This window comes from Oncorhynchus keta, chromosome 12 (assembly GCF_023373465.1).
Source record: "Oncorhynchus keta strain PuntledgeMale-10-30-2019 chromosome 12, Oket_V2, whole genome shotgun sequence".
Taxonomy (NCBI): Eukaryota; Metazoa; Chordata; class Actinopteri; order Salmoniformes; family Salmonidae; genus Oncorhynchus; species Oncorhynchus keta.
The window spans coordinates 10,555,987-10,566,785 of NC_068432.1; the positions used below are offsets into that span (position 1 = coordinate 10,555,987).

Genomic DNA, 10,799 nt, shown 5'->3' on the forward strand with positions numbered 1-10,799 from the left:
AGTCCCTGACTTCTCTAACCTTGCTGCAGCAGCAGTCTCCCGGTGTGGCGCGGGTCCTCTGGTAGCGTCTCCATTGACAGCCGTAGAGGCCGGCCAGGCACGAGACATAGGGCTGGTGCTCGTAGCGCTGTAGCAGCCGCCGGCGCACCACACGCAGCTTCCCCAGCTTGAGCTTGGACAGGGTGGTCGGAGAGGGGCCCATGGCTCACACACACAGCGCCATCACACACCAGAGAGAGAGAGGAGGAGGAAGAGGTAGAAGAAGTGGATTGGTGAGAGGAGCGTAAGGAGCTTGGAATGGGAAGGGAGAGAGTAAATGGAGAAATAGTGTTAATATTGTAGTGGCCTTAACCAAAGCCCACATAGAGATTTTGTCAAAGGGTTAGGATTTCACCATGTCCTGGGTTCAAGTCCCGGTTAGAACTATCGCATAACTTCATCACAAAGGTAAAGATAGTGGAAAAGGACAATAGGTAAAAGTAAGTCAAGTCTAACCTTAACCCTGGCCCCCAAACATTACACAACTGCTCTAGGCCTAGATAATGAATTATAAAAACTAACTAGCCTTAGTAGAGTCTTTCTTATTATATCCATTAGTAATAGGGGCTAAGACACTACAGCGACAGTCTCTGAATATGGGATTTCTTTATTAGGGATTCCCTACTCGCTAACTTCTATCTTGATTGGCGGGCTAGTGGGCTTCTACAGGAAAGTATTCAGGCCCCTTGATCTTTTCACATTTTGTTACTTTACAGCCCTATTCTAAAAATGATTCAACTATTGTTTTTGCTCTCCTCATCAATCTACACACAATACCCCATTATGACAATGCAAAAACAGGTTTTTAGATTTTTTGCACATTTATTACAAATAAAAAAACTAATTACATTTACATAAGTATTCAGACCCCTTACTCAGTACTTTGTTGAAGCACCTTTGGCAGTGATTACAGCCTTGAGTCTTCTTGGGTATAACGCTACAAGCTTAGCACACCTGTATTTGGAGAGTTTCTCCCATTCTTCTCTGCAGATCCTCTCATGCTCTGTCAGGTTGGATGAGGAGCGTCGCTGCACAGCTATTTTCAGGTCTCTCCAGAGATATTCGATCGGGTTCAAGTCCGGGCTCTGGCTGGGCCACTCAAAGACATTCAGACTTGTCAAGAAGCCACTCCTGCTATGTCTTGGCTGTGTGCTTAGGGTTGTTGTCCTGTTGCAGTGTGAACCTTCGCCCCAGTCTGAGGTCTTGAGCTCTTTTCATCAAGGACCTTTCTGTACTTTGCTCCGTATATCTTTCCCTCAATCCTGAATAGTCTTCCAGTCCCTGCCGCTGAAAAACATCCTGACAGCACGATGCTGCCACCACCATACTTCACTGCAGGGATGGTGCCAGGTTTTCTCCAGACGTGGCATTCAGGCCAAAGTGTTCAATCTTTGTTTCATCAGACCAGAGAATCTTGTTTCTCATGGTCTGAGAGTCTTTTAGGTGCCTTTTGGCAAACTCCAAGAATGCTGTCATGTGCCTTTTACTGAGGATTGGCTTCCTTCTGGCCACTACCATAAAGGCCTGATTGGTGGAGTGCTGCAGAGATGGTGGTCCTTCTGGAAGGTTCTCCCATCTCCATAGAGGAACTCTGCAGCTCTACCAGAGTGACCATCAGGTCCTTGGTCACCTCCCTGAATGAGGCCCTTCTCTTCCGATTTTTCAGTTCGGCCAGGCAGCCAGCTCTAGGAAGAGTCTTGGTGGTTCCCAACTTCTTCCATTTAAGAATGATGAAGGTGACTGTATTGGGGACATTCAATGCTGTAGAAACTTTTTGGAACCTTTCCCCAGATCTGTGCCTTAACACAATCATTCAACCTCATGGCTGGTTTTTGCTCTGACTGTGGGACCTTATATAGACAGGTGTGTGCCGTTTCAAATCATGTCCATTCAATTGAAGTTACCACAGGTGGACTCCTTTCCATTTGTAGAAACATCGCAAGGATGATCAATGGAAACATGGTGCACCTGAGCTGTGTAAATAAGGTATCTGTTTTTTTTTTTAATACATTTTCAAAAATGTCTAAAAACCTGTTTCTACTTTGTCATTGATGGGGTATTGTGTGTCGATTCATGAGGAAAATTATATTATTTAATCCATTTTAGAATAAGGCTGTAATGTAACAAAACTTGGAAAAAGTCAAGAGGTCTGAATACTTTCCCGAATGTACTGTATACCTAGCCTACATAAGGTGATCATTATCTGACAACCACTGACATTATACACTACGATGAAAATTACTGAACATTTTCTATGCTCTTTGCCTGTAGGCTGCAGCCGCCTTGATGTACAGTGCCTTCAGAAAGTATTCATACCCCTTGACTTATTCCACATTTTGTTGTGGTACAGCCTGAATGCAAAATGGATAAAATAGATTTTTTTAAATTTTAAATCTATTGAAAATTAAATACAGGAATATCTAATTTACATAAGTACTCCCACCCCTGAGCCAATACTTTGAAGAAGCACCATTGTCAGGGATTACAACAGTGAGTTTTTCCAGGCAAGTCTCCAAGAGCTCTCCACAACTGAATTGTGCAACATTTACCAACTATTCTATAAAAAATGATTCAAGCTCAGGGCTCCAAGTAGTGCAGCGGTCTTAGGCATTGCATTGCTTGAGGCATCTATTATTGGAATGGTTTTGTTGATAATGTCTATAAAACCTGTTGGAAAAGTTTGGATGTTGCCACACATACAGTAGGGCAAAAAAGTATTTAGTCAGCCACCAATTGTGCAAGTTCTCCCACTTAAAAAGATGAGAGGGCTGTAATTTTCATCATAGGTACACTTCAACTATGACAGACAAAATGAGAAAAAAATCCAGAAAAATCACATTGTAGGATATTTTATTAATTAATTTGCAAATAATGGTGGATAATAAGAAGACAGGTGGTTGGATCAAGAGGACCAAGAGAACCAAGAGGATCAAGATCAATATTCCACAGTCAATATAATATTCCACAGTGAAGATAAGGAAAACTAAGAGTGAACCATAACATACAGTGGTGGCCAAATGTTTTGAGAATGACACAAATATTAATTTTCACAAAGTCTGCTGCCTCAATTTGTATGATGGCAATTTGCATATACTCCAGAATGTTATGAAGAGTGATCAGATGAATTGCAATTAATTGCAAAGTCCCTCTTTGCCATGAAAATTAACTGAACCCCCCAAAAAAAAAAAAAAAAAATTCACTGCATTGCCACAAAAGGACCAGCTGACATCATGTCAGTGATTCTCTCATTAACACAGGAGTGAGTGTTGACGAGGACAAGGCTGGAGATCACTCTGTCATGCTGATTGAGTTCGAATAACAGACTGGAAGCTTCAAAAGGAGGGTGGTGATTGGAATCATTGTTTTTCTCTGTCAACTATGGTTACCTGCAAGGAAACACGTGCAGTCATCATTGCTTTGCACAAAAATGGCTTCACAGGAAAGGATATTGCTGCCAGTAAGATTGCACCGAAATCAACCATTTAGCGGATCATCAAGAACTTCAAGGAGAGCGGTTCAATTGTTGTGAAGAAGGCTTCAGGGCGCCCAAGAAAGTCCAGCAAGCACCAGCAGTACAGAGCTTGCTCAGGAATGGCAGCAGGCAGGTGTCAGTGCATCTGCACGCACAGTGAGGCGAAGACTTTTGGAGAATGGCCTGGTGTCAAGAAGGGCATCAAAGAAGCCACTTCTCTCCAAGAAAAACATCAGGGACAGACTGATATTCTGCAAAAAGTACAGGGATTGGACTGCTGAGGACTGGGGTAAAGTCATTTTCTCTGATGAATCCCCTTTCCGATTGTTTGGAGCATCTGGAAAAAGCTTGTCCGGAGAAGACAAGGTGAGCGCTACCATCAGTCCTGTGTTATGCCAACAGTAAAGCATCCTGAGAGCATTCATGTGTGGCGTTACTTCTCAGCCAAGGGAGTTGGCTCACTCACAATTTTGACTAAGAACACAGCGATTAATAAAGAACGGTACCAACATATCCTCCAAGAGCAACTTCTCCCAACCACCCAGGAACAGTTTGGTGACGAAAAATGCCTTTTCCAGCATGATGGAGCACCTTGCCATAAGGCAAAAGTGATAACTAAGTCGATATATAAACATCGATATTTTGAGTCCATGGCCAGGAAACTCCCCAGACCTTAATCCCAATGAGAACTTGTGGTCAATCCTCAAAAAATAGGTGGAGAAACAAAACCCCACAAATTCGGACAAACTCCAAGCATTGACTATGCAAGAATGGGCTGCCATCAGTCAGGATGTGGCCCAGAAGTTAATTGACAGCATGCCAGGGCGGATTGCAGAGGTCTTGAAAAAGAAGGGTCAACACTGCAAATATTGACTTTTTGCGTCAACTTAATGTAATTGTCAATAAAAGCCTTTGACACTGACTAAATGCTTGTAATTATACTTCAGTATTCCATAGTAACATCTGACAAAAATATCTAGACACTGAAGCAGCAAACTTTGTGAAAATTAATATTTGTGTCATTCTCAAAACTTTTGGCCACGACTGTACACTACCGAAACCTCCTTGTTTTTGAAAGAAAAGCAAATTTTTTGTCCATTAAAATAACATCTAATTGATCAAAGATACAGTGTAGACATTGTTTATGTTGTAAATGACTATTGTAGCTGGAAACTGCATATTTTTTTATGGAATATCTACATAGGCGTACAGAGGCCCATTATCAGAAACCATCACTCCTGTGTTCCAATGGCATGTTGTGTTAGCTAATCCAAGTTTATACTTTTAAAGGCTAATAGATTCTTAGAAAACACTTTTGTAAATATGTTAGCACAGCTGAAAACTGTTGTCCTGATTTAAAGAAGCAATAGAAATGGCCTTCTTCAGACTAGTTGAGTATCTGGAGCATCAGCATTTGTGGGTTCGATTACAGGCTCAAAATGGACAAAAACAAAGCCCTTTCTTCTGAAAACCGTCAGTCTATTCTTGTTCTGAGAAATGAAGGCTATTCCATGCAAGAAATTTCCAAGAAACTGAAGATCTCGTACAACGCTGTATAATACTCCCTTCACAGAACAACGCAAACTGGCGCTAACCAGAATAGAAAGAGGAGTGGGAGGCCCCGGTGCACAACTGAGCAAGAGGACAAGTACATTAGAGTGTCTAGTTTGGGAAACAGATGCCTCACAAGTCCTCAACTGGAAGCTCCATTAAATAGTACCCGCAAAACACCAGTCTCAAAGTCAACAGTGAAGAGGCGACTCTGGGATGCTGGCCTTCTAGGCAGAGTTGCAAAGAAAACGCCATATCTCTGTCCAATGTCTGTGTTCTTTTGCCCATCTTAATCTTTTATTTTTATTGGCCAGTCTGAGACATGGCTTTTCCTTTGCAACTCTAGCATTTCTTCTCTTACATCTGCAAGCAGTGTCTGAACATCAGAACGGATGGCATTGTCTCCCTCAATTCGTACAATGGCTACTGCTATAGGTTTCAGTAGTTTCAGGCTGCTTACCACTCTCTCCCAAAATACATCCTCCAGGAGGATGCTCTTTACGGGGCTGTCCATATCAGCAGACTGTGATATGGCCATTTCTTGGAGAGACTCCTTCCCCTCCAGGAGACCCCAATGGGTGTTGCTGGGCAGCTTCAATATAGTGCTCTTATTCTTCTCACTTTTCTTGGTGAGGTAGATTGCTGGTAAACTCAGTTTTTTACAATTCCTGACATTTAATCCTAGTAAAAATGTCAAGTCGTAGGTCAGTTAGGATCACCACTTAATTTTCAGAATGTGAAACTTCAGAGTCATAGTAGAGAATGATTTATTTCAGCTTTTGTTTCTTTCATCCCATTCCCAGTGGGTCATAAGTTCACATACACTCAATTAGTATTTGGTAGCATTGCCTTTAAATTGTTTAACTTGGGTCAAACGTTTTGGGTAGCCTTCCACAAGCTTCCCACAATAAGCAAGCCTCCCACTTTTCCCTCCAAACAGAACGATGGTCATTGTGGCCAAACAGTTTTATTTTTGCTTCATCAGAGGAGAGGACATTTCTCCAAAAAGTACGATCTTTATCCCCATGTGTAGTTGCAAACCATAGCCTGGCTTTTTAATGGGGTTTTTGGAGCAGTGGCTTCTTTGCTGAGCGGCCTTTCAGGTTATGTCGATATAGGACTCGTTTTTACTGTGGATATAAATAATTTTGTACCTGTTTCCTCCAGCATCTTCACAAGGTCCTTTGCTGTTGTTCTGGGATTGATTTGCACTTTTCGCATCAAAGTACGTTCATCTCTAGGAGACAGAACGCGTCTCCTTCCTGAGCGGTATGACGGCTTCATGGTCCCATGGTGTTTATACTTGCATACTATTGTTTGTACAGATGAACGTGGTACCTTCAGGCGTTTGGAAATTGCTCCCAAGGATGAACCAGACTTGTGGATGTCTACCATTGTTTTCTGAGGTTTTGGTTGATTTGTTTTGATTTCCCCATGATGTCAAGCAAAGAGGCACTGAGTTTGAAGGTAGGCCTTGAAATACATCCACAGGTACACCTCCAATTGACACAAATTATGTCAATTCGCCTATCAGAAGCTTCGAAAGCCATGACATAATTGTCTGGAATTTTCCAAGCTGTTTAAAGGCACAGTCAACTTAATGTATGTTAACTTCTGACCCACTGGAATTGTGATAAGTTAAATAATCTGTCTGTAAATAACTGTTGGAAAAAGTACTTTAGACATGCACAAAGTAGATATCCTAACCGACTATAGTTTGTTAACAAGAAATTTGTGGAGTGGTAGGGTCTACAGAAAATCACGTACTAAGCCCCCCCCCCTCTACTTCTCAGTGGCTGACATGAGTAAAACATTTAAACTTGCTGCTGTCCCAAACAGCATCCCTAGCCGTGTCCTCAGAGCTTGAGCAGACCAGCTGGCTGGTGTGTTTACAGACATATTTCATCGCTCCCTATCTTAGTCTGTTGTCCCCACATGCTTCAAGATGGCTACCATTGCTCCTGTACCCAAGAAGGCAAAGATAACTGAACTAAATGACTACCGCCCCATAGCACTCACTTCTGTCATCATGAAGTGCTTTGAGAGACTAGTCAAGGACCATATCACCACCACCGTACCGGCCACCCTAGAACCACTTCAGTTTGCATATTGCCCCAACAGGTCCACAGATGATGCAAATGCCATCACACTTCACACTGCCCTATACCATCTGGACAAAAATAATACCTATGTAAGAATGCTGTTCATTGACTACAGCTCAGCATTCAACCCCATAGTACCCACCAGGCTCATCATCAAGCTGGAGTCCCTGGGTCTCAACCCTTTCCTGTGCAACTGGGTCCTGGACTTTCTGACGGGCCGTCCCCAGGTTGTGAAGGTAGGAAACAACATCTCCACTTCGCTGACCCTCAACACTGGGGCCCCACAAGGGTGTGTGCTCAGCCCTCTCCTGTACTCCCTGTTCACTCACGACTGCGTGGCCATGCACGCCTCCAACTCAATCATGAAGTTGGCAGATGACACAACAGTAGTGGGCTTGATCACCAACAACAACGAGACAGCCAACAGGGAGGAGGTGAGGGCACTCGGAGTGTGGTGTCAGGAAAACAACCTTTCACTCAACATCAATAAAACAAAGGAGATGATTGTGGACTTCAGGAAACAGCAGAGGGAGCACCTCCCTATCCACATCGAAGGGACAGCAGTGGAGAAGGTGGAAAGTTTTAAAGTTCCTGGGCATACGCATCACAGACTAACTGAAGTGGTCCACCCACACAGACAGTGTGGTGAAGAAGGCGCAACAGCGCCTCTTCAACCTCAGGAGGCTGAAGGAATTTGGCCTGTCACCCAAAATCCTGACACACTTTTACAGATGCACAATGGAGAGCATCCTGTCGGGCTGTATCACAGCCTGGTACGGCAACTGCACCGCCCTCAACCGCAAGGCTCTTTAGAGGGTGGTGCTGTCTGCACAACGCATCACCGGGGGCAAACTACATGCCCTCCATGAAACCTATAGCACCCGATGTCACAGGAAGGCCAAAAATATCATCAAGGACAACAACCACCCGAGCCACTGCCTGTTCACACCGCTACCATCCAGAAGGTGAGGTCAGTACAGGTGCATCAATGCTGGGACCGAGAGACTGAAAAACAGCTTCTATCTCAAGGCCATCAGACTGTTAAATAGCAATCACTAACTCAGTGAACCTGCTTCCTACACTGAGACCCAATCACTGGACATTTTAATAAATGGATCACTTTAATAATGTTACATATCTTACATTACTCATATCACATGTATATACTATATTGAGACCCAATCACTGGACACTTTAATAAATTAATCACTAGTCACATTAAACAATGCCACTTTAAATAATGTCACTTTTAATAATATTTACATAGCTTACATTACTCATATCACATGTATATACTGTAATTTATACCATCTACTGCACCCTGCCTATGCCGCTCGGCCATCGCTCATCCGTATACTTATATGTACATATTCTCATTCACCCCTTTAGATTTGTGTGTATTAGGTAGTTGTTGGGGAATTGTTAGATATTACTGCACTGTTGGAACTAGAAGCACAAGCATTTCGCTACAGTCGCATTAACATCTGCTAACCATGTGTATGTGACCAATAAAATTTGATTTGATTTGTTGCACTAAAAATGCAAACATTGATTTGAAATACAATTTAAGATTGTAAACATTGTCTAACCTTATGTAAACATTGTCAAACTTAATATAGAACAAATTGCACTTGAAAGTGACATTTCTTTAAAGATATTGCAAATCAATTCATATTTTCACTTTTTTTCTGAGACAATCACTGAATTCAATTTCTTCAACTTTAAAAGCAATATTTGAGATTTTATGTATGTCTATCAAATCAAAACTGGAATTTCTCCTCAAAGCAAAGGTTTTAAAAGTATACTAGACATTATAGAATAGAATAAATAATACCTAGTTTGATGATTCTGTCATAATCAGTGAAAACGTTATTGATTTATATAGCTTTAAAATGGCATTTTATAGATGTTATGCATTTCTATAAAATCAAAACTGGAATTCTTTCCTCAAAACAAATGTTGTAAAAGTATTCTAGACATTTATAGAATAAATCATATATAGTTTGATGTTTCTGTGACAAAACGGTGAATTAGTTATTGATTTAAACCACTTTAAATAGCATTTTATTGATTGTATGTATTTCTATCAAATCTAAACTGGCATTTTTCCCCAAAACAAAGGTTGTAAAAGTATGCTAGCCATTTATAAAAGAAATAATACCTAGTTTGATATTTATGTGATAAACGGTGAATTATTTATTGATTTATACCGCTTTAAATGCATTTTATTGATTGTATGCATTTCTATCAAGTCAGAGCTGGAATTTCTACTCAAAACAAACTGTGAATTAGTTATTGACTTTTACATTTTTTTAAATTGATTTTGGCGAATGTCTTGAATGTCTCATGAATGTCCGAATGTGTGAATATAAAAACAATTTTACCTCGGTCTATAACACGCCAAGACTTGCAGAAAATCGGAAATCCTCTAACATATTGACGAATTGCACAGTGTCTGTTCAAGGAACGAGCCAGAGATAACAGCGTGTATCCTATGTAACTGAAGTTCGTATGTTATGAAAGTCAATAGGTTATATTCAGTTCTCATAAATGACACACATGCATGCAGATATTATTCCCTATCTAAATCCTTTATCTGACACTGTATACATTTAAAATAGCCTACCCCAGCAAAGGGTTCCGTTTGATTTCCCCCAAATCCTTGGCTTGATTTTCACTCCCGGGGAAGCCGCAGTGCGCAGTTCCTCTTCGCGGTTAACGAACTCACACGACGAACACTTAGGATACCCTGTTATGTCTAATAGTATTCGACTGCCAACTGTTGCCAATGGAGATATTCTTTCGTGTACAGTCGAAGGCAATTCCTTTCTTCTGGACCTTCACGCTCACTGTCCTTCGATGTTGAATAATAATGGAAACAATGACGGGTGTTTATACAATATTGCAATTTCCCGAATATGTACTCTTATCTCTTGACAGTGTGTCGAGTATTATAGACTCTTAATTACGGACAATAATGCGAGTCTCAATAATAATTGACTATATTTCGTATGGAGAAAAAAAACGTAGAGTGTGTGAGTGCGTTCAAGCTGTATTGGGGAGGCAGGGGTTATGGAATGAAATTGTAATCGAGCTTTTCAGTCTTGTCTTACATAAGGGTTACAGCTGCAAAGTTACAGCTTTACTCTATGGCATAATCAACTTTCAAAATAAGGGTCCCTAGGGAGTATTACAAACTCTGCAACATTAGGGAAAAGGGACACACACCACACCAAAAGCAGGTTTCAGTGCGTCTTTTTGTTTATTGGCACTATCAATTCAGAACAATAGGCTAGTTTACAAAATAAATTAAACCATGAAATTGTAGCCATTTCTGCTAATGACAGTATAGCCCGCATTGCAGGTCTCCACCATAGGCAGACTACACTGCTCAAACGGAGTGGATAATGTAACAACCCTTGCCTAACCTGTTACAATCCCCCATATAAAGGGTTAACCCAGGGTTTCCTCGGGACCCCAAGGGGTGCACGTTTTGGTTTTTGCCCTAGCACTACACAGCTCATTCAAGTAATCAACTAATCATCTAGCTTTGATCATTTGAATCAAAGCTGGCCTACCTAGGCAAGGTTCGTTATACTACAATAGGGCAAGCATGTCTATTGAAACATAATAAC

At 41.4% G+C, this 10,799-nt stretch overlaps 1 protein-coding gene across 3 annotated transcripts in view; it reads right to left on the reverse strand.

The window, feature by feature from the left end:
- Positions 1-10,258, reverse strand: part of LOC118390955 (glycerophosphodiester phosphodiesterase domain-containing protein 5-like) — a 248,573-nt gene extending 238,315 nt beyond the window's left edge. For all 3 annotated transcript variants that reach the window (XM_052457714.1, XM_035781829.2, XM_035781828.2), the window contains exons 1-2: positions 9,791-10,258; positions 20-291 (exon numbers count right to left, since the gene is read on the reverse strand). In XM_052457714.1, coding sequence (XP_052313674.1) covers positions 20-202 — 183 coding nt within the window. In that variant the 5' untranslated portion in view covers positions 203-291; positions 9,791-10,258. The remainder of the gene's footprint in view (positions 1-19; positions 292-9,790) is intronic.
- Positions 10,259-10,799: the final 541 nt, after the last annotated feature.